This window comes from Dama dama, chromosome 14 (assembly GCF_033118175.1).
Source record: "Dama dama isolate Ldn47 chromosome 14, ASM3311817v1, whole genome shotgun sequence".
Classification (NCBI taxonomy): domain Eukaryota; kingdom Metazoa; phylum Chordata; class Mammalia; order Artiodactyla; family Cervidae; genus Dama; species Dama dama.
This window is the reverse complement of record NC_083694.1, coordinates 56,946,722-56,971,814: the sequence shown is the minus strand read 5'-3', so window position 1 is coordinate 56,971,814 and position 25,093 is coordinate 56,946,722. Positions and strand designations below refer to the sequence as shown.

Below are 25,093 nucleotides of genomic sequence, written 5' to 3'. Positions count from 1 at the left end.
AATTCATGCTGATAAAATGACTAGTATTTACCCTGGTTTCTTAAAAAAATTCAAGTTTTAAGACTGTGGAAATAATTCTCTACTGGTAACTTTCATGGAGGGTTAACTGATAATATTTGAGATTGGATTTTAATTTTACATTTCACAGTATAAATAAAGCAGGTCGCTTGAAAGTTCTTGGACAATTTGATTTCAAGACATCTTTTCCCTAAAAGACTCAACTTTTTTTTCAACCAAAGTCAGTCTCAGGTAGAAACAATGAATCCAAACACCAGTTCGCAGATAAGCCTCTATTTTCAGTAAATTTGCTATTTCATTCTCAGTGCTTGGAGACCCCTGGTTGTAAAGCTAGGAGCAACATCTCATGGATGATGGAGACCTCTAGTGGCTCTGGTGAAAACTACAGGCAGCTGTCTTTCCCTACCAAGCAAACTCAATCCTACTCTAGAATAGCCCACCACTGGCTTTGGCATTGCCCTGAAGCTTGTTAGAAATGCAATCTCAGGCCCCAAACCTACTCAATCAGAATATGCATTTTAGCAAAGACTTTCAAAGAGCAAATGGGCACATAGCACCTTTACTAAGTTCATCTGGATGAAACCTAGCTTTGCAATAGACAACCTCCCCACCTGCTGCCCGCCGTCAAGAGTAATATCTGCCTTGAAAACAGTCTTTACAACTGTTAACTTCATTCTCTTATTTCCTGGGACTTATAAAGCAGCTTATCTTACAAAACTCACCCATGCTAAATCAGTGGTTATGGACCATACTTGTCTCTATTTTATAGAATGAGAGCTGCTAAAAATCATTTTTATAAGAAATAGACTGGGTAAAGATAAGCCCATAATATTAACAGAACCATTCCCTCGCTAATCCCAACTGCCTTTTTAGGCTTCAATACTGGTCTTTCTGGAATGCTTGAGAAGAAAACTAAGCCTGAAATCTCACCTAGAAAAGGATCATATAAGGTGAGTCTGTGAGGAACATGTTCTAGGCTTCAGCCTCCCTTTTGTATTCAAGCGCAAGTGACTAAAACTGGCACAAACAAAAGTGCTACAAATCAAGTAAAAATCTTGAGAACTCTCCTCAGTTGTCTGGGTGAGGTTTATGATGTCGCATTTCCGCTGCAAAATTTAAAAGTCTGGGTGTCCCAAGAATCATTCTCAGGACCTGGTCTTGTCTTCTAGGCCTCTATGGTAATGTGCTGACAAGTTCTTTGGAATTCATAATTCTTTGAAGCAGCTGTGAGAAAGAAGTAATAAATAAAAAGCACCTAAGAGTTATCCTACTGAATATCTTGGTTCTGTCACAACCTAACAGGCAACTTCTGAAGACTAATGAGAAGTGTAAAGGTCTTATCTGTCGTTGATTCTGTGAAACAACCCCTGTGGAAGTTTATGCAGATGCAGAAGATGTAATCTTCTGTCCCCTAACAAAAAGGGAAATCTAAATTGAAAACAAAAGAAATACCCTGAACCAGCAGGCAGAGTGAGGGGATAATAAGAGGAAAAGATGATACACTGGTACTTATTATTAAAATCTTTATTGTCTTTTTTTCAGAATTGAAACCCATAGAACACATTAGAAATTTAGGTGCATATCTGTCTTGTTTGATATCTTACCAAGCACAACCTCTATTTGTGCAAGAGCTCTGAGAGGAAATCCTTGGCAGATCAGAACCGAGGGTCGTGGTTCTTACACCTCCCTCTTAAGCAAATAAATTACTTCCCGGTAAGTTATTCCCAGATTCCCCCCCTAAACATTTTGTATTTTTGAGTAACACCTTAGTTCCTTAAAAACCTGTGGCAGTATAGTATCCAGCCCCCACCTTTTCAACCCAGACTTGAGGAGTGGAAGGAAGGAAAACTTGCCCTCCCCTGCTGTAGAGCAGTCTCACGAGGCTGGTCTATCTGCCTTGGGCACCGGCCCTGGCTAGCACAGTAGGTGTTTCCTGGATGGTTGGTCTTTATGTCACTTAGGTTCACGCTCAGAGACTGAGAACCTTTTACTAGCTTCAGGTTCTTCAGCAACATAAGTCAGTGTTTCCCTGTGTGAAAATAAATATTTTTTTCTTGTTAGAATACATATATGACTATATACATACATATACCTTGACTCATGTTTCCTGAAGCCCAAGCTCACAAAACGACAGATGCTGTTTACCATCATTTGAGGTGTGGTCATGGACTGGTCAAACGAGAATGTGGAAGCCATGGAGAAGAGAGGGTGAAGGAACATGGTGGATAGGAGGGGAAGGCCAAAAGCCTCTTTTTTGTTTGTTTGTTTTTTTTTTAAAGAAAAGAAAAGATGGATTTCTTTGGAAGAACATGTGGCTTTCAGGTGATACTGAAATTTTGCCATATAGAGGATTCATCTTTCCCAAAACAATATACAATGGATGTACCTAAATTCTCCCATTTCCTTATTACATACATTTCATTTGACATATTAATCCTGAGAGCAAATACGGAGAAATGCATTATTAATATATTATTAAGCAATACTCTGAGCAAGTCAGATCCTATTAATTTGTTTTGCACAGAAAATTATTTACCCCAAACTAATAATACAGCTTCATATTAAAGAACAATTTTAGAATGAAACCTCTATACCCATATTCCCCCAAACTCTGGAATAAATATATTTAAAAAGTAGGAGGAGTGCAGAAATGCTAGCCAGTTCTGATTTTCTTAGTTTTAGAATACTGAAATGTATCCATGTCTATCTTTAGATGTTAGCTAGGCATACCCAACTTAAGACTAACCAAAAACCCTTCCAATGACCTGATTATAACAACCCTCAATTCTAAAAGATAAACCATAAAAAGGACAGTGTTACAAAACTTAAAAAACAATATCTACCTCTTTTTTTGAATCAGAATATAGTGTTTATGAATTTTAGGACTAAGAGCTTATGGTTGGTTTTCTCCGAGATTTACCTAAACACATTTTTCCCAGCTTAATCCAATATTGACTTAGAACATAAATTTATATTCCAAGCATCAGTTCACACCACTCTCTTAGCACAATTCTAACTTTAACCACTATACATCTGAACACCTTTTAAGATCATATTAAAATAGGGAAGGAGAATGAAGCAGTGTTTGGAAAAAATAATGAGATGTTTTCAAAGCAGCCTTCCCTCCTCCATTTTTCCTCAACGGAATCTTCTGCCTTCAGCATTATGAATAAAGTTCCCGAGTTTGAGAACAGTTCTTACTCATTCCACTGGGACATACCAAAGAACAATATCATGTGTTTGAAAGAATTAGTTCAACTAACATTGATCAAGCAAAGCAACACTGACTACCTTCTTATTGGCTCCCTGATGCTTTGAGGTGAGCACCATCAAGCTCAAATGTGTACTTCCCTGGATGCACACAGTACATGAGTTTAAAACTGGAATCAGTGCCTCCTCCTGTTAATACTAGCTCAGTGTTTTGTGCTGATATGTCTTCTTAAATCCAAAACCTTTTAAAAAATAGCTCAGCCCATTCTGTGTACATCTCCAAATGTACAAACTAAGCACAAAAGTATCCTAATTTCATGTTACTTTAAAGTAGTTACTGGGTACTCAGTTGACTTTCAATCTGAGAAAATTCGAGCATAAATTCTAAACTGTTTTTGAAAGGGTGGTAACTGAAAATTGGTCTCCAACCACATTGTTTAAATATTAGTCTTTGCTTCACAGAAGTCAAAACCGGAAGAGTCCCCAGACAAAATGCAGGAGAGAAGCTTCCAGCTCTGAGGACACACAAGTGGATTCACCAGGCCAGCTCTCCTCACCCTATATTTTAATGCAACTGGTTACATGTCAAAATCACTTTGCCAGAACACACAACTAAGCCTGTTTTAGCAACCTGATATTTGAAAGTGCTAATAGAAGGCAGAACAATACTACCTTGTGGGTTCAGAACAAGATTAAATGATGAAAACAGGGTATGACATAAATAAAAATCTTAAGGCTCTTCCTGGTAACCACCTTAATTTAAAGGCTCAGAAGGCTTAAAACCTGTTTCTAGCCTTCTGTGTGGCCCAAATCACTAGACAGGTCCAGCAATCAGCAGTATGTGAACTATTAGCTATAGGAGTGAGCTGGCTTTTCTCCTAAGAAAGGCACAAATAGGATCGCCAGTCTCTCGGGAACAACAGCTTTAACAACTAAATACCTTGAAGACAGAAGTGAAAATTCATTTTGGAAATCAGGATGGCAGAGATTGCAGGCAACCTAACGCTTACTCAAGGTTTGGGGCAAAAAAGAAAGTAAGCCTCCATAACAGAATTGTGCTTGGGTTGTAACAGTAGGTTCTCTATGGACAATTTTTTTGGATTACTTTGGACATAACCACGAGAATGCAAATCTTACTTAGGTTCAAGTCATGCTTGCTTTTATATATGTTAAGAACTTAAATACAGGGGAACCTGTTTTTCACTAATTCAATCACCTCCTTGATTTTGGTCCTACCAAGCAGGTCTCTCTCTCTTCTTCCCTCCTTTAAGAATCATCAAAAGCACTACCACCTTCTCACTTAAAAGCCCAAGCATCCTTCCTGCTTTTGTCCTTCCCTCTAATTCTACCTTAAAAGCATAGTCCCTCCAACAGAGCATACTACTTTGGCTCAACAGAATGCCGGGTTCCTTGCTGCCACTCCCCAGGAAGCAGTAAAATCCCCAATTTGACTAATCCTGAAAAAAGGGACTCAAGAGATTGCAAAGTGTTTTTGGAAGATCCACAACTGTGGAGAAAGGACTATAAGGATGAACTCCAAATACACACTCCAGAACCAACCCCAGCATTAAGCTAGTTGAATGTCACACCTCTCTTCATCCTTTGGCATGAGAAATTAAGACTGACCAATGTGCCCCCCTCTGCTAGGATGGGCAAACGCCGAGGAAGTCTGAAGGTGGTTCAGCAGGTACAGTTCCGTGGTCTGAAGCTTGTAAGTCTTTGCTTTAGCTTCCACTACAGCAAACACCAAAGAAATCCAAGGCCACCCTATCCCCTATTACCAGAACGCACTGCTGGCCATTTCCAATCCATCTCATACCATCTGGAACTGATTGTGCTGTTTCTCTATCTTTGTAAAAAGCAGTTTCACTTATTTTGTGGAGAATCACAGGTGCGAGAGAGGCATCCTGTCTTCCACCAACACAGAGTCCATCCCAAACTGGTCAGTGCACTGCTTGACGGTGGCCAGGACACTCAGGAGCCGCTGGGCCGCAGCGTCCAGGTGAGGGTCAGCGAGCACTGGGGAGATGGGGTCGTGGGCCATGGCGGACTTTAAGGCAGACTTCAGCACACCATTCTTCAAGGAGTTCAGTCTGTTCCAGGTGGAAACACGAATGCTGGGAGAAATAAGTTTTACAACAGGTTACATAAAGTCTCTCACTGTCAAATGGAGACTGAAGCCTGCCTGGCAGACAAATGTAAAGAAATAATTATGTAAAATATCTCAACTAGAAAAGTCATTTCTGTTTTAGAAGCAGCTCTACATTACGAGTGACATTACCACGTTTTGATATTTCCTTCTTAGTAACTAATAAGAGATACACACAGTATTTTCATATGTTCACTGCAGTGCTCTTTTTAAAGGAAAAATGTGAATCTGAATGTCCGATGACTGAGAAATAGTTAAATAAACTATGGTTCATCCATTCAATGAAAAACCATGCAGCCGTTTAAGCAGTTATGAAAATTCAGTGGCATGAGGAAATGCCCATATAATATTCAATCGGGGGGAAAGTTGGAGGGAAAAACTGTTTACTCCAAATCTGTGGGGAAAGAAAATGTGTGTACAAGCACACACACACACATACACACATGGTTAGAATGAAATCACTAGAGTGTTAACAGAAGGTATCCTTACATTTTAGCAAGTAATTTAATTTAAATTTCCTTCTTTTTATGTTTCTGAATTAAAAATTCTACCATTAATTTTATAAATAGAAAAAGCTTATTTTAAAGGTATCTATTTTTCTTAATTATTTTTTGCCTAAAGAGGATCTTTTGTTTATTTTAGAAGAAAACTACAAACCCCCCTGTAGGTAATGAGGGAACTACTAGGTATGCATTAAAGTCTGACTCTGCATGAGGCAGGCAACCTGTTCTGCGACCATTTGAAAAGTAAGAAAGTAAGGATCTTTGGCTACAGCATGGAAGGGATGGATAAGCACAGAGGCAGTGTGGTTTTCCAATTCTGAAAAATATGAGTGCCTAGAGCATCAGAATTTCTCCTGCATGACAAAAGTATCACTTGACTTCCTTTCAGCTCCAAATCCACTCTTCATGTATGCCCTGCTCTCGTGGACAGAGGTCCTCTAGTCATCTCTCCTCTTAGGCTTTCTCAGTAGAGGATGCTGGAGGGAGATGCTTCTGGGTGCTATACAAGGCAGGAGTGTCAGGGGAAGGTCATCAAATGAAGCTCTGCCCTGGCCACATTCCCAGAGCAGGCAGGTCCTCCGTGCCACTGCAGCTTCAGTCTGGCTTGGTGGTAACTTTCCTAAGGCCCTCTTGACATGGAAACCAGAGCCCCAAGGCCACCCACCCATGCTGGTATCCTTATTCCCTCCGGAGGCCCATAAATAAGCCTTGCTTGTAGCTTGGAGGGCTTCTACTGAGTCACGGCTCTCTCTGTACAGGCCACGACCTGTGGATGGCCTGTGCCTTGCCTGCACTACGGAGGGTTGCTTCCTGCACGCCCAGCATCTGCAAACTAGTGCACGTCTCTGCTGTCAAGTGGGCTGGACTACACCTTCTCCACTGAGGACCAAACCCAGACTTGGGGTGCGGGGGTGGGGGTGGGGGTGGGGTCTCTTGCAAATTGGTTCCTCTCCCTCGGCCCTACTTGTGTATCAGAGAGTTTAATCCTCCTTTATATTAAACTTTCCTGTTGAACCCACCATGTCTTTTCTATCTTCTGACTGGACCAGACTGATAGTACTGATTAACACAAAGACATCTTCCTTCACAGATGCAGGTTCTGACTGGATGTATCACTGCTTCCCAGTATTAATGAAGATAATTTAGGGTAGCCTAGCTAATACTTTCTGCAGAATCCTGTTGTTATTTAAAAAAAAAAAAAAAAAAGAGAAAGAAAAGAAAAGTAAAACAGACCAACTGCCAGAAGGGGCAGTCTTATGTGATCAGTGTCTCTCTGGGAGTTGACCAGTAGTATCCAAGCAAGGTGGGTCCAAGCTGATTCTTAGTGCTCACGCTTTAGTCATACTGGCAAAGATGATCTGAAAAGGAGCTCCTTAGAGCCCAGTCTTTACCTCATTTCCTTGATTTACTTTTTAATTTCTTTGTTCTCTAACATAGACTTTCAAAAAATCAATACTAACTACCTAGGGAGATAGTTATTTTTGGTTTACACAACTTCTGACTGAGATAAGCAAACCACAGGTGTTGTGATGGTGAGAGGAAGGTAAACACAGTAGAGCAACTAGGGGCATGGATGACACTAGATTCTGTAGGGGAGCAGGGACTATATTCTGACAGTAAAACAAACCGATATACATTATTAAATAAACTGATAATTTTTATTCATATAAAACTCAAAATGCTGTCTAAGCCTTGCTGTAGAAATCCTTCCCTGATCCCCTACATATCAGGATCTCCAGGGGGTTCTGGGTTAGAAAAGTACGAAAAGCACTGCAGGCAAATGCATTTGATCAAGTAACTTACATGCAACACTGATAGAGAGGGGCGAGAATGCTTCTCTCATCCAGCGAGGGGTTCCCAAAGCTGAAAATTAAATGAAAACTTAGTGAATTAGATGAAAGCACCAGTTCCTTTCTTGGCATCAAAGTAAGAACAAATTCTATAAGAAACCCAAATGTGATCCTAGATAATTTTATGCTCCCACAGCTCAAATCACTTAAATTAGAAATACACAGGGTATGACCAATTAGACACAGGGTTCCTAGCAGCCTGCACTGCAGCACTGAACAACAGATACACTCCTTTACAAGGGTCCCTTCTCCTGCCGAGACACTGCAGGGTGCTGAAGCATGCCCATTGTGACAAAGTGTGAAGTCCACAGGCGGAGGGAGAATCTGAAGACCCCCAAACTTGAGAAAGTTTTACGGGTGCACAGAGAAATAAAGGCTATTCACATTAGGTTCTCACAAACAAGTAGAAACTCATTTCCTATAAAAAGAAGTTATACTTGTTCTACTCCAAAATTAACAATAAGAAAAGACTTAGATTATCCTATTCCCTACAACAAAGAATATGGTCAGATTTAAACTGGAAAAAACTGCTCTCAGAGGCTGAGAAAATGGTGATTGTAAGCAGATATATAAATGCTTTAAGCAGTAATTCAGAGTTAGAAAAGAACTGATTCTGGAATAACTGTCAACCTTCCACTCTTTAGAAGCTCACCTTAATAGCTGGAGGGTCTGGTAGCCCTCAGCACAGTATACGCCCTCGAAGAAAAAATAGCAAAAGCAATTATTTCCATGTGTATTTCCACAGCACACATGATCACTTTTACAAGTAAGGATAAAGATATTCAGGAACTGAAAATATAGTATAAATGAAACACACAGCACTGGCCAGTTCCTGCTGCCTCACACTCTGTAACTGTCACCACCTTCCATGGGATATGAGGGGCCTGGTGCTCAGTATAAGGCAGTGGCCTGCTTAGCAAATGCTGCCCAAGTATTCTCTGCTGAGGACCCATGGCTCAGCTGATTCTCAGCAACAGACATTAACAGTTAGTGACCTAGAGTCTGGACAGTTCTGGCTCCAAGGAAATATTCTATTTAGAAAACATTTATTAAGTGTAACTAAAAGTCTGGCACTTAACTGGGTACCATAGGGAATGCAGAGTGCAAACTGAAAATACAATGTGCTCTTCAAATGGCTCAGATCTAAATAAGGACATTTCATTTATTCAAAACTAGTAAAACTGTCTTAGTCAAGATAGTGACTTGTCTTTATAATCACTAAGCAATTGCTCTCCTACTCATAATAGAAAAAATCTGGGCTTAGATTGCCATAAAAATAGAAAAAATACCCTTTCAAGTAAATTAATTTTTTAAACTGCATGAACCTTTAGATACTATATATATAACAGTAACTAAATTAGAGATATCAAGGGAACATTCATGCAAAGATGGGTTTGATAAAGGACAGAAACAGTATGGACCTAACAGAAGCAAAAGATATTAAGAAGAGGTGGCAAGAATGCACAGAAGAACTGTACAAAAAAGATTTTCATGACCCAGATAATCATGATGGTGTGATCACTAACCTAGAGCCAGACATCCAGGAATGTGAAGTCAAGTGGGCCTTAGAAAGCATCACTATGAACAAAGCTAGTGGAGGTGATGGAATTCCAGTTGAGCTATTTCAAATCCTGAAAGATGATGCTGTGAAAGTGCTGTACTCAATATGCCAGCAAATTTGGAAAACTCAGCAGTGGCCACAGGACTGGAAAAGGTCAGTTTTCATTCCAATCCCTAAGAAAGGCAATCCCAAAGAATGCTCAAACTACTGCACAATTGCACTCATCTCACATGCTAGTAAAGTAATGCTCAAAATTCTCCAAGCTAGGCTTCAGCAATACGTGAACCATGAAATTACAGATGTTCAAGCTGGTTTTAGAAAAGGCAGAAGAACCAGAGATCAAATTGCCAACATCCGCTGGATCATTGAAAAAGCAAGAGAGTTCCAGAAAAACATCTATTTCTGCTTTACTGACTATGCCAAAGCCTTTGACTGTGTGGATCACAATAAACTGTGGAAAATTCTGAAAGAGATGGGAATACCAGACCACCTGACCTGCCTCTTGAGAAACCTATATGCAGGTCAGCAAGCAACAGTTAGAACTGGACATGGAACAACAGACTGGTTTCAAATAGGAAAAGGAGTACGTCAAGGCTGTATATTGTCACCCTGCTTATTTAACTTATATGCAGAGTACATCATGAGAAACGCTGGGCTGGAAGAAGCACAAGCTGGAATCAAGATTGCCAGGAGAAATATCAATAACCTCAGATATGCAGATGACACTACCCTTATGGCAGAAAGTGAAGAGGAACTAAAAAGCCTCTTGATGAAAGTGAAAGAGGAGAGTGAAAAAGTTGGCTTAAAGCTCAACATTCAGAAAACTAAGATCATGGCATCTGGTCCCATCACTTCATGGGAAATAGATGGGGAGACAGTGGAAACAGTGTCAGACTTTATTTTGGGGGGCTCCAAAATCACTGCAGATGGTGACTGCAGCCACGAAATTAAAAGACACTTACTCCTTGGAAGGAAAGTTATGACCAACCTAGATAGCATATTAAAAAGCAGAGACATTACTTTGCCAACAAAGGTCCGTCTAGTCAAGGCTATGGTTTTTCCAGTGGGTGGTCATGTATGGATGTGAGAGTTGGACTCTGAAGAAAGTCGAGTGCCAAAGAATTGATGCTTTTGAACTGTGGTTCTGGAAAAGACTCTTGAGAGTCTCTTGGACTGCAAGGAGATCCAACCAGTCCATCCTAAAGGAAATAAATCCTGAATACTCATTGGAAGGACTGATGCTGAAGCTGAAACTCCCATACTTTGGCCACCTGATGTGAAGAGTTGACTCATTGGAAAAGACCCTGATGCTGGGAGGGATTGAGGGCGGGAGGAAAAGGGGACGACAGAGGATGGGATGGCTGGATGGCATCACCAATTCGATGGACATGAGTTTGAGTAAACTTTGGGAGTTTGTGATGGACAGGGAGGCCTGGTGTGCTGCGATTCAAGGGGTCGCAAAGAGTCAGACATGACTGAGCAACTGACCTGAACTGAACTGAAATTTGATGTTAACTATGTATTTCTCAAGATTCTAAAAATCCTAGTCAAGAAAGAATGATATAAGTAGCAATAAATATAAGACTTTGGTTTCCAGTTGTCTGTGAAGAGAATGAGAATCTTTGACTCCTTGGAAAAAATGACTTTTCCATTTTTATTAAAGTCTTAGATCCCTGCGGGTGAAAGGAGTATAAGCTCTAAACAAGCTGGAAGGGTGGGTGCCCATGGCAAAGACCCTGAGTGGAAACAGGAAGGACACCCACTGTCGAGTCTGTGTTGGAGGTTTCCCAGGACATCCTAGACAGCATCCTTCTTGTATATACCAGACCCCTAACAGAGAGGGAGAGTCCTGCTGGCCCTACCTTTTGGCATTATCGAGAAGGATGAGCATACTAGCGCCTTCATCGTCTTGGAAACTCTCATAGTGATGGCGGTCAGCATTGCCAATCAGGTAATCAAAGACAGCTGTATCAATGATGTCCAAGAGACGCGGGCCGGAGTCATAAGGAGACGTTTTCTTCACAGCATCGCAGTAGCTCTCATCATACTCCCACCTGGAGGCAAGCAGCATGGGAGTTGTTTACTAAGTGTCTGCACCGCATGTAGCATTGTTTAAAATACAGAGAAGAGAAAGTCCCAGACTAGCAGGTTTCCCCTGTACCCTCCACAGTCCTTTTTATTTGTGGATAGAACCCCTGGCTCCTACACAGGGTCAGCACCTGACTAGGTACGGGAGAGAATAAAGTAATGGCTCACAGGAGCATTTACCTGGCCAATTTGCCCTCTCGGTAAGTCCTGCCCCATGGGTGTCGGTGTTTCTGTAGAGGCCACACATCTGGAAGCCAAAGTGTGACAGACCCCTCCATCGTGTCTCCGTCAGCACAGGCTGGCTCTGTTTCTCGGCAGTAATAACACTTCCCATAGAAACAAGTATTATTTCCTAAAGCAGAGAATGGAACCAAATACTTTTAGAGAAAAAGGACGACTCCAAATTCTCCCCCAACAATGCAGAAGAGAAGAGCTTTACGTGAAAACAAAGATCCTGAATTCGTTTTAAAATCTTTATTTTCTGTATAGGAGATAAAAGCACATGGTGTTAAAAAAAATTCAAAAGGATATATATCACAAAGGTAACTCTCCTTTTCCCTCTCTGCCCTGTCTACCCAGTCCCCTCCCAGAAGTCAACTACAGTCACAAGTATCTTTCTGAACTCACTTTAAGTAACGGCCTCTTCTCCTTTGACAGGACTAAATTTTGGCCAGAATGCCCAGGGGAGGGAGAGAGGGCATGATGGCCCAGGACTTTGTTAATATACTGGTTGGGGAGTGGGGTTTTGAGCAAATGAGTCAACAGACTGAGGATAATGGGAACCAGTTTTCTAATAGACAGATAAGGGAGTTTAACACATACAAAGGGAGAAGGCCAGAGTAAATCCTTCGCTGTTCAATTATAACTGGCGATACTGGTTTGAATAGATGGTTTAATACACAGAGATATAGAAGAAGACAAAATACGAATGTTTGTGTGTGTATATCTATGCATATATATATACACACACATGTATATATATCACATAGGTTTTCTACCTCTGCCCCTCTAGAAAATCTAGAAACAGTGACAGTCAGGCAGTAATGAACACACCTAGCACTCATCTATTAGTTTCTAAATATTGTTTTAGTGCTATATTAAAAGTAACCAGGGTTCCCTGAAGAAACAGATGACCCGAGGGCAGGAGCAGAGAAAGTACAAAATGAAGTCTGGGTCATACTGCTATGCCAGCCATAAGGAAGCACTCAGAGAACGATGGGAACATTCCAAATGACACGTGACAGTTTATAGGGGTTCCCCCTCGCCAAATCTGTGACAGTTTGAGTGTCAAAATAAATAATAATAGTAACATTGTTACTGAATAAATTAAGAGCCTGCATGCTCATAGTTTTATAAATAAATAAGTAAATAAAAGTGGGGCAGGGTGAGGGGAGGCCTACTCGTCAACAGAATGGCAACCAGTTAAGTCTAGAAGAATTAGCAAATCACCATTTGACAACTATCACAGTAGTAACTGGTGTGGGCAAGAATTATCAATGAACGCTAAAACTGCCGGGCAAAAGTTTGATGAGGATATGATGCTTATATAGTTTTGAGTTTCTCCCTACAAAGTACTCAGTGATTACTTATTATTAAGTACAAAACACTGGAGAAACCTTGCAGACACTCACCACCTTAATCAAGTGATGAGTTAACATCACAAATAATGGGACCAACATCATGCGCCTCCTGATACTATGCACTGAGAAGTGAACAATAGCACTCTGCTGGCATTTTCACTAGTCTTTAAATCACAGTGAAACATGAACATCAGAGATGTGCCAGAAAGTAACCAGCCGGCACTCTTCAAAAACATCAAGGTCTTGAAAAGCAAGAAGAGTGAGAAACTGTTTCAGCTTGATGGAGGCTAAAAAGACATGATAAGTGAATGCAAATGAATACAATATCCTAGTTTAAATCCTGGATGTACACAGGCCATTACATAGACATGTGGCAAAATCTGAATAGGGTCTATGTGATTAGTGATATTGGATCACTGTTAATCTCTTGATTTTGATGGTTGAATGATGCTGTGTACAAGAGTGCCCTGGAAGTTGCAATATACTCACTCAAGTCTTAAGGGAGCATATAATGCAGTAATGGATATTCATGTCTGCAACCTGTTCTCAACCAATTCAGAAGTATTAACAGTTGAGGAATCTGGAGGTGGACTCCAGATCATTTTCTGCAACTTTTATGTAAACATAAAATTATTTCAAAATAAAAACTTTAGGTAATGTTTTCTTTGCCCTCCACCTCTATGAAATATAACCATCAAATAAGTTAATTTCCTACACCTATAAAACCTCATATACTATTTTAACAACTGTTTGTGTTGTTAAAACATAAACATGTATAGGGGTCCTTGAAGAGACTTACTAGTATTTCCACCCTCTGGCCTAGTACACACTAAATAGAAGCTAATCCACTGTACACACCCCTCCCCTAAAGTTGACTTGATCACTCTCTATTACTTCACAAACTTTTCCAGATAAAAGAGATTTGAACACTAATTGAAAGATACACCATCTTTATAATGTTTATAATTATAAACATATAAACTTAAAAGTTTAATTTGATCCATCAAAAACACCAATGGGTCTTCTAGGGGGTAACTAGATATGACAATTTTAAAGGTCACAAGAAAAAATATAAATAAGAACTGCTAGAAAACTGTTAAAATAACTGCAAAGAGAAGGGACTAGATTTGTCAGATATCAAAACATAGTATAATGTCTCATAATTAAAACATAGACCAGCTGATGAACAGATATAATGTCCGATGGAACAGAACAGAAAGTCTAGAAACTAAAGCTAAATCAGCTGAAGGAAATTTATTACAAGGGAAAAACAAGTGACTCTTTAATAAATGCTACTGGGGCAACTGATAGCCATCTAAGGGAAAAAATAACAACAGTGGAGCCATACTTCATTATAGCTCCAACAATATAAAAATCTTAATGTGAAAAATAAAACTATAGAAGTATTAAAAAGAAAAAAAAAAAAGAATTTTTCCATAGTGTTGGAGTGAGCAATGTGTAACTATGATTCAAAATCAGAAAATCTATCAGAAAAGATGGATACACTAAAAACAAAAAATTTCTAAAGCATCTGTAATTATCCTTCAATTAAAAAATAAAATTTAAAAATTCTATAAAGCAAAAAAAAAAAAAAGAGAGAGAGAAAAAACTAAGCAAAGTCAAAAGAAAGAATTGGGGAAAATATTTACATCTCCTATCACAAAGAGCTATTATCCTTCCTAAGTATGAACTCTTATAAATCAGGACAATGACAGAGTTAAAAATGACTGAGGATATGCAAAGATAAAGAAAATACAAACGGCTCTTAAACAAATAAAAAGATGCTACATGTGAAACAAACAAAACCCGAAGTTTGGTAATATATTATCGGTGAAGCTAGGGGAGAGGCATTCTCATGCATCACTGCTGAGAAGGTAAACTGGTTAAATATCTATGTAAAAATACATGTGCCTTTGACCCAGCACTTCTACTTCCAGATACAGTTGATCATGCATGAAATAAAATATGTACAAGGTAATTCTGGGAAACTGGTTGTAAAAACAAAATATCATAACTTTTAGGTCCAACAAGGGACTGGTTAAATGAACTCTGGTACATCCATGCAATGGAGCACATTGTAACTGGTAAAACAAAAAAAGAATGAAAAAGCTCTTTATATGAGACAATACAAAGATTTCTAAGATGTATTACATAAAAGAATAAGATGTAGAACCATGTACAGTGTGACATGTATAAAATGATAGAGTTAAATAAAAATATATATCCATATTTCATACAAAAAGGACATAGAGAAATTACTAATAGAGATTGCCACTGGGAGTAGGGAGAAGGAATGGTTGGATGAAAGTTTTTTCATTGTACTCCTTTGGTAGTTTTAAAAAAATGTGAGTTGTGGGAATATATTATTGATTAAAAAAACATACAAAATAAAACAAAACATTGCTTGGTGTAGGAAACTTGCTATCTATGTGATGAAATCTGTTAGGTAGTTAGAATAGGGAAAAGGAGTCCAAAATGGCAGTGGCTAAAAGACAAGGAAGGGAAAAGGCCATGAAAATAGAACAGAGGAAGGTCAAAGGAAGGTCTGAGGACCGGAGTGAGGACTTCAGGTAGAACAGGGCTCCTGCCTAAGCCCAATTTGCATAGGACAGGCCCAGGGGGAAGGAAAAAACATACAAAAAGAGGAGCCAAAGGGCTCTCTCTCTCTCCCTCTCCCCCCCATGCGTGTGTATGCTCTTTCTCTCTTTCCCGCCCGCTGGGGCACTCTTCTCTTCGCGTCTTTGGATCGACATGTCCTCATGCCTCGAAGATGGATTGGCCTGCTATCTTCTAAATAAAGTAGAGCTGTTAACACTGATTTGTCTAAGAGCTATAACACGGTCCGCTCGAGACCTGAGAGCTATAACACAGTCTGTCCAAGACCCAAGAGCTGTGACACGCCGAGGGGGCTTTAATGTCCGTCACTCCAAATCTCTGGTGTGACGAGACAAGAGCTGAGGAGCATACACTCACCTGACAAATCCAAACGCCTGAGCTTGGTAAATAAGACCCTTTATAACCGAATGGAGTCGGGTGTACAGGCTAAGAGTGTGATCTAAGGTCAGGTTTGCGGGTACAAAATATAGACTATAAATAGTCATTAGACTGCAAGACATTAGGCATGTAATTTGACTCCTCTAAGATTCCTCCATAAAACGGAGATAATAGTTCTTCAACCCACCACTGGGCTGTGAGTGCATGAGATAATCTCCAGTAGTGCTCAGCACAGTGCCTGATACACTGTCAGAGACCAGTCAACGCCAGCTATTTATTATGAATAATATCTTTCCAGATTCAATATTCTGGTTTTATGGCCATGAACCTGAGGTTCTCAATCTTTCATTATTCCTGGATGCACCAATTTTAAAAAACTAGTTTTCTGATGACTTTGATCTCCATGCTCTCCTGGGATGAACTACTACTTATGATGGTAAAATCTGTATTTCCAGCCACACTTCTTTCCCAAGCTGCAGACTTTAGCTTCTAAGTGATTATTTAATGTTCACTCCTGAATGTTCCTGTCAAGGTAAGAGTCTGCATCCAATTTCACTGAGTGTGGGTTTTCCCCCACCACCAAGCAATTCCTGGACACTGGTGAGGTGTCCCACAAGTTAACTTAATTTTAACATTATCTACCCAGAGATAGCATCAGACTTCACAGGTTAAGGGCTTGGTCCCATAAGTCTTCCACTTCAGATGACAATCACAAGTCTAGGTTGTCACCTGTGCTTCTTACCAACTGGCTATAAATCAGGGGTTCCTATTAACCCCTGTTAGGTTTTAATTTGCTAGGGTAAAGAATATATAATGGGGAGAACACAGTCTCTTCAATAAATGGTGTTGGGAAAACTGGAAAGCCAGATGCAAAAGAATGAAGCTGGACAACTATTTTATAACATACACAAAAATTAACTCCAAATCAATTAAAGACTTGAACTTAAGATCTGAAACTATAAAACTCTAGAAAAAAAACATAAGCAGTAAGCTCCTTGACACTGGTCTTAGCAATTATTTTTTCGATTTCACACCAAAAGCAAAGGCCATGAAAGTAAAAATAAACAAGTGGACTACATCAAACCAAAAAGTTTCTGTACAGCAAAGGAAACCATCAACAAAACAAACAGGCAACCTACTGAATGGGAGAAAAGATTTGCAAGTCATGTATCTGACTAGGGGTTATAACTCAACAGCAAAAAATAATCGAACAAAAAAAAGGAGCAGAAGCTCTGAATAGACATTTTTCCGAAGAAGACAAACAAGCAGCCAACAGAGACATGAAAAGATGCCCAAGATTACTAACCACGAGGGAAATGAAAACAAAAACCACAATGAGATACCAACTCATACCTGTTAGAATGGCTATCATCAGAGAGACCAGAAATAACCAGTGCTGGTAAGGCTGTAGAGAAAATCTTTGTGCATCACTGGTGGGAATGCAAACTGGTACAACTACTATGGAAAACAGTATGGAGGTTCCTCAAAAAATTAATAGAACTACCATATGATCCAGCAATTCTACTTCTAGGTACTTAGTATCTGAAGAGAACAAAAACACTCATTCAAAAAACAATCTGCAGCATTATTTACAATACCTAAGATATGGAAACAGCCTAAGTACTCATCAACATATGAATGGATAAAGAAAAGAAATGTGGTGTGTGTGTGTGTGATGGAATATTATTAAGCCATAAAAAAGAATAAAATCTTGCCATTTGCAACAACAATGATGACCCTTGAGGGCATGTGTGTGTGTGTGTGTGTGTGTGTGTGTGTGTGTGTGTGTGTGTGTGTGTGATGGAATATTATTAAGCCATAAAAAAGAATAAAATCTTGCCATTTGCAACAACAATGATGACCTTTGAGGGCATTACGCTAAGTGAAATAAGTCAGAGAAAAATAAATCCTGTATGAGCTCACTTACAGAATCTAAAACCAAACAAAACAAGAAAAACAAGCTCATGGATAGTGAAGACAGATGGATGGTTGCCAGAGGCTGGGGGTGGGGGGGTGGGAGAAGTGAGTGAAGGACACAAACTTCCAGTTATAAAATAAATAAGTCATCAGGACATAATATACAGCATGGTGATTATAGTAAATAATACTGTACTGCATATTTGAAAGTTGCTAAGTGAACAGATTTCAAAAGTTCTCCTCCCAAGAAACAAAAAAAAATTCTGTACCTATGTATGGTGACATTTGTTAACTAGACTTATTGTGGCAATCATTTCACAATATATACAAATGTTGAATAATTATGCTGTACATCTGAAACTAACATAATGTCGTATGTCAATTATGCCTCAATTAAAAAAGTTTTTGCTAGGACAGCTCCTAGGTCTCGAGAAACCAGTTTACTCCCTAGATTACTGGCTTATTACAATGGAGAGCAATCAGCAGCCAGATGAAGAGATATACAGGGGGAAGTCCTGAACAAAGAAGCTTCTGTCCTTGTCTGGGGCCTGGCATAAGGGCACAAGGAAACTTCTGGTTCACCAACTGGTAAAATACCCCAAACCCTGTACTGCTGGATTTTTATAGAGACTTCCTTACCTAGACATGATCAATTACTAAATCCAGCCATGATCGATTATTTCCAGCCCTTTGCCCCCTCTCTGGAGAAACTGCAAGGTTGCAGTGCTGAAAACTCCAAGCTTTGAATTATGGCCTGATCATTCACAGCTTCCATCCAGGAGGCATCCAGCAACCCACCCAGAATCATCTCAATATAATAAGGTATGCTACCAGTGTCCTTAGGTAGGAATTTATAAGGGTTTCAGGAGTCATGTATCAGGAACTGGAGACAGAAACCAGTATATCTATTTCCTATCATTTTATACAAGGAAACAAAATACCCCAAATTAAATTCATTATCTTCCTCTGCTCTATCTCCCTAAGTCTGTTCCTTTCTGAACATTCCTAAAATAGCTAACAGCTTCATTATCTAGTCATCCAATCCAAAAATTTTAGAGTCATTCTTAAAACTTTTTCTTCTCTCAGTTGTCTCACTTAGCTCAAATGTTTACCAAAGTCTTCCCATTCTAATTCTTAAAGTGAAGTGAAAGTTGCTCAGTCGTGTCCAACTCTTTGCAACCCCATGGACTGTAATCTGCCAGGCTCCTCTGTCCATGGAATTCTTCAGGCAAGAATACTGGAGTGGGTAGCCGTTCCCTTCTCAGGGGATATTCCCAACCCAGGGATTGAACCTAGGTCTCCTTCATTGCAGGTGGATTCTTTACCAGCTGAGCCACCAGGGAAGCCCAAGAATACTGGAGTTAGTAGCCTATCCCTTCTCAAAGGGATCTTCCTGACCCAGGAATTGAACCAGGCTCTCTTGCATTGCAGGTGGATTCTTTACCAACTGAGCTACCAGGAAAGCCCAGATACTAATTCTTGAGTATCTCCTAAATCATTCCATACCTGGTCCTTGTTTTAGTTCTGACTCACTGCATGTGAATCTACTACAATAGCCTCCAAAGGCTCTCATCTCATCTTGCCTCTTCCCAACTCATCCACCACAGTGTGGCTACTACTAATTTTCTAAAACTCAAATCTCATCTTTCCATATTCAAACTCTTTCAGTGGCCTCCCAGTGTCTAAGGAGAAAGGCTTTACTTCAGCTAAACTATGCAGTTTCCTGAGCTTTCAATGTTCCTCTCTCATTTCTTGTCATTGTTGTGTCTGTTCTGCCTTCCACCTGGAACAAGGTTAACTCAGAGAGCCTGTGAACTGGATGGAAACAAAATGACATTTTTCTTTTCATTAACTTCTATCTAAAACTTAGCATTTCCTTCAATTATGATGGTAGGGAGCAAACTATAATATTAGCATTAGCTGTGATTTTTTTTCACCAGAAGAAATCAACAGATTTTCATATCATATTAGCATTGTTGCAGATACTGCAAACTATCAATTATACTTATGGTCTGAAATCATGGTAGTTACTGGATCACTCTAAATCTTGTTACTTAATGTGTAAAATAACAAAGCACACGTTACTCTATCACAAAATTGCTTTTTGTAATTTTAGGTCAAAAATATATACTTCAATATTGTTGGTTTTATTTATAAATCTGTGTATTTTATGTATTTAAAAACATTATTTTAAGAACGGACAGAAAAGCTGCTTTAGGGTGCCAAAGGAATCACTTGCACAAAGAACTTTAATAAGAGTTCTTTTCCAAACCTGGAGTGTTTTCCATTGTATCTTCCTGCAGGACTTCTATTCTCTCATTAACTTGGTTAAAACTATCACCCTGACCCTAACTTCTAGACCCTCTCCTCTTCCTTCCACAGCCCCACAGGCTCTCTGTACATGTCTGGCTCCTCCTCCTTTAGACAAAGCTCCTTGAACGCAGGAAGGTGTCGTTCATTTTTGTATATTCAACACCTGGTCTGGAGTCTGCCATACAGAAGTGAAACGAAATTTTGTTCAATGAATAAATGAATGAATATAAAAATATAAGCAGATCAAATATTTTAGAGTCTTAAAATCTGGGTCTGAATCCTGGTTAACAATTAGTAAATCTGTGACTTGGAGAAAGTCTTATAATTTTTTTAAACTTTTTTCATGTCTAAAATGTGGATAAATCTCCCCTATTTATTGCACTCTTTATCAAGAGGGTTAAATAAGGTAACTGTGTGAAAGTGCTTTGTCAAGCTGCAAAGGCTACCCAAAATTTAGTTATACTGTGCTAAGGTCATTATTATTTAAAAACCTGTCTCCAGCGAATCCCTTGAATGGCCTGCTATGGAGTGAAAGCTCATGTCCATCCTAAAATTCACACAGTGAAGCCCCAGTATGGTGGAACTGGGAGCTGGAATTTTTGGGAGGGGGCCTCATGATGGGATTATTGCCTTTAATATTCAATAAGAAGAGACATGAGAGAGCTGATTTCTCTTTCATTCTATCTCTGTTATGTAAGGATACAAAAGAAGATTGCTGCCTGTGAATCACAAAGAGGGCTCTCACCAGACCCCAACCTTACGGGCATCCTGGTCTTGGACTTCCAACATCCAAAACTGTGAAAACAATAAATCCCTATTCTTTAAGCCACACAGTCCAAGATACCTTGTTATAGCAGCCACACTAAGACACTGCCCTATGCTGCAGGGTGTATGCAGAAGCTCTTTCCTAAATGTAACAGTTCTGTGTACTTCAGGTCTCTGCCCTTGTCTCTATTTACTTCTTGCTATTTTGCCCAAAGCCCAACCCTCTACGCTGCCTGGATAGCATATACAGATTCTTCAATACTTAGTCGAAGTGTTAATAACTTCCTCTACACTCTTATTTCGGGCCTCTCCCTTCTCCCCACACCTTGCACAGTCAGTATAGGAGAATTAACCTCCATTGGTCTCTAGATAGCGGTCCTATTCTTGACCTCCTCTCACCCATCAGGAATGCATGTTTGCCTGAGCATAAAATTGGACAAGCAAAAGTGATTAGAAAATATATGAAACAAATCAGTGACACTGTATGCTTCTGATTATTTCTAAGAACGGCAGAGCCGTAGCCTGTAAGTGTAAATTCTGAACGATGAACCTGTCACAAGTGCTTTAAATATTCAGTTTCATCTCATTATAAATGTAAATACATTCACTCTAGCAAAGCAAGGTGAAGTTCATCTTGCAATGTCTATTTCAACAGTCATATCAGTGCAGAGCACTGTGTTATTGAAAATGTCACCATAAGGAGGCTCAGACAGGAGACCACAGCACCTTTGAATTCCTCCTATCCTCACTGTGTCTGCAAGGAGAACAGGAGTGAGAGTTCTACACAGACCCCTCAACTCAGAGCGTGACAGTGGAGAACAGAGGCCAGAAGGGTGGCAGTCAGTTCCACACACAATGAGCTACAGGCTGACCTTCGCAGAGTAGGAAGCGGCAGTGGTGATCTTCCAGGTCCAAGTACAACCCTACAAGGGAATTTCTGACCCTTTTACAGAGCTGCCTTAAGGTTTGCTCAATTTTCAGGAAACAGGACACAGTTTCCAGGAAAGTACAGGGGTATGAAAGAAACCATCAAGGCAATGATATACAGACAATAATTGATTTAGGCCAAAATTTGATTTTGAGATTTAAGATCAAGCAGAAGGAAATGAAATTATTCCCTAACTACACTAGCATAAACGATCTCACTTCCAACTTCATACACAAAGTGCACATTAGGGAAAACTTTCAATTTCCTGCCATCTACCTTTAGATCTATTTCCCCCAGTAACCTGAGAACAAGTTGCCTGCTTTGCTTTTGCATTCCCTTGAGTTCTTCAATTCCTAAAAGTCATGAACAAGCTTGCTCTACGATGATTTATTAACTATTGCCTTATCTAAAGGTCCTCTATAACCTTCTTACCTAGGGTTAGGAAGGTGCTCAAGAGCTGCTCCGTGGCAACAGGCTTGATCTCTGTCCGCAGATTAACAAATCTGCCAACCACCAAGGGAGCTCGGCGGAAACCTAGAATCCTGGTTTGGAAGGTTGAACAGAAGAGAAAAATCTTTGGGGATATATTTTAATTTATTAAAAATTTAAAAATATATATATATATTTTATTGAAGTATATTTGACTTACAAAGTTTCAGATGCACAGCAAAGTGATTTAGTTATACATATATGCATATATTTGGAGATGGAAATGGCAACCCACTCTAGAATTCTTGCCTGGGAAATCCCATGGACAGAGGAGCCTGGCAGGTTACAGTCCATGGGGTTGCAAGAATCGGACACTACTTAGCGATTAAACCAGAATACGCATATATTATTTTTCATATTATTTTCCATTATAGGTTATTACAAAATATTGACTATAGTTCCCTGTGCTGTACAGTAAATCTTTGTTGCTTGCTGTATATCTATGGTGATGTATTTTAAACAGTAGGGGGTTTTTTTGGGCGAATTGAGCAGCTTATAGGATCTTAGTTCCTTGACTAGGGAATTCCCCAGACAGAAATCTTAAAAATCACAGTTAATCGTGTTAGGTGTGTAAAGGTACTGTTGTGTGTGTTAGTCACTCAGTCATGTCTGACTCTCTGCGACCCCATGGACTGTAGCCCAGCAGGCTTCTCTGTCCATGGGGATTCTCCAGGCAAGAATACTAGAGTGGGTTGCCATGCCCTTCTCCAAAAGATACTGTTGATTGCTGGTAAATATTTTTCAGAGGTATATATATTTATGAATTTAATATCGAGATGTAATTGATTGAAGATAAATCTGGCAAAATGTGAGCAACTGTTAAACCTAGGGAGTGGGTCTCTGGGTTCATTATAATGTTCTATGTTTGTTAGAAATTTTTCATAATAAGATTTTAAAATAAATTTAACAAAGCACTAAAAAAAGATCGGGCCTAAACTGACACACGGTTTCAAATCTTTGCATAAAACAGAATACTGATAAAAAACTATACAAATTAACCTAAAAGGATAAACTCATAGGACAACTTAAATACAGATACATTTTAAGATACTTCTAATGGTCTCAAAGTGCAGCCTTATGGTCAAGCACCATCATTTTTTTAAAAAAGGAAATTTTATTGCTAAAAAAAATACACACTCCCTGAAGAAAAGTTGGAGAGGCAGAATTCAGAATACACAGAAAATTTATGGAAGAAAATTAAAATCATCCATAATTCCACAATCCAGAAATAACTAGTGACAATTTGGCATTCGACCATATTTTTCAGACATGTATATATAGATACTCTTACATACATATAGATACATATATATATATATATATATATATATATACACACACACACACACACACTCTTGTGTGTATATACATAATTGAAATTGAAATTGAAATTATACTATATGCAATTTTGCCTCCTGCTTTTCACTCATCATTGCATCATGAGCCTTTTCTGACTCTTAGAAAGTTGCCTTAAGGTTTCTACAATTACAAATGACTGTGCAATAAATAATCCATTGTTCAGGGCTGCTGACTGACTCTTTATCCTAAACTCATTCTTAAAAAAGCTACAAAAGCAAGGAGATCAACAGATCTATCGAAATAACATAAAAATTGAGAGAACCTTCTGAGGCCAGAGGAGGGGGTTAAATCCTAATGTAATGGAGAAAGAGCAACTCAGAGCAAAAAAGTGTAAGGAGCACGGGGTGGGAAAGAAAGTGGGGAAGTATCTTTTCTCCCCACTGACCACTGTCAGACCACCATACATATATCAGATTAACAAAAATTAGTATGTTGGGTAACATGAAATATTGGTATCGTTATAGGAAAAAGATCTTCAGGCACTGCTTGTGTCCATCAACAGAGAAATAGGAAAGGGATTAGGGATGAAGAAAATAAGGAAACAAATAAGGTCTTACAAAGACTGATTCTAACGTGCAGTTAAGTGATGAGCAGGATTTATACAACTCTTTACCACTAGGTCTTAATAGGGGCAGTGAAAATTCATGGTATTATGAATGAACATTCATTTAATGTTCCCTGTCATTAGATGTTTAGGTTGCTTTCAGATTTTCAGTACTGAAAATGCTACTAGCTAAGATCTTGCTATATGTATCTTTGAATGTCTGATTCTCTAGAGTACTTTTTAGAAATATCTTCCGAGAAATGTCTTAGATGTTTGCATAAAAAGGTAGCTATTCATTCAAAGGGTATGAACATGAAGATTCTGGATATATGGTGCCAGAGTTCTTAAAGACGGAACCAATTAACAATGACACAAGCAGCATATGGATGCCAATCTATTCCTGCCAATAACGTACTGTCTTTTTTCTAATCTTTGTCACTTTCAGTAGGAGAAAACAGTATCCCATTATTTCACTGAATTTTTTTTTGGTCGCATTGTGTGGCTTGTGGAATCTCAGTTTCCCAACCAGGACTGAACCCGAGCCTTCCAAAAGTGTGGTGTCCTAACCGATAGACAACCAGGGAATTATCTGGATTTTTTTTTTATTACTGGTGAAGATGAACTCCCTCTGTCATATTTATCAGCAATCAATAGTTTCTATTCAGCCAACTGTGTTCTTAGTCCATTTTCTACTAGTGTTTTAGAGTATGTATAAGATTTTATAAACTTATATATTAAGGCTATTAATGCTTAGATTATATATTAGATTCAGGTATTTTCCTCCCAAGTTAGTTTGCTTTTAAATTTTTACGTTTTTTGACATAT

General features: G+C 39.1%; 1 protein-coding gene across 6 annotated transcripts in view; it reads right to left on the bottom strand.

Annotated features, from left to right (window-relative positions):
* Positions 1-1,527: 1,527 nt before the first annotated feature.
* The window catches only part of FAM20B (FAM20B glycosaminoglycan xylosylkinase), a 43,291-nt gene continuing 19,725 nt past the window's right edge, over positions 1,528-25,093 (bottom strand). For all 6 annotated transcript variants that reach the window (XM_061160811.1, XM_061160815.1, XM_061160812.1 and 3 more), the window contains 5 exons: positions 22,309-22,418; positions 11,560-11,731; positions 11,154-11,345; positions 7,684-7,743; positions 1,528-5,345 (listed from right to left, as the gene is read on the bottom strand). In XM_061160811.1, coding sequence (XP_061016794.1) covers positions 5,114-5,345; positions 7,684-7,743; positions 11,154-11,345; positions 11,560-11,731; positions 22,309-22,418 — 766 coding nt within the window. In that variant the 3' untranslated portion in view covers positions 1,528-5,113. The remainder of the gene's footprint in view (positions 5,346-7,683; positions 7,744-11,153; positions 11,346-11,559; positions 11,732-22,308; positions 22,419-25,093) is intronic.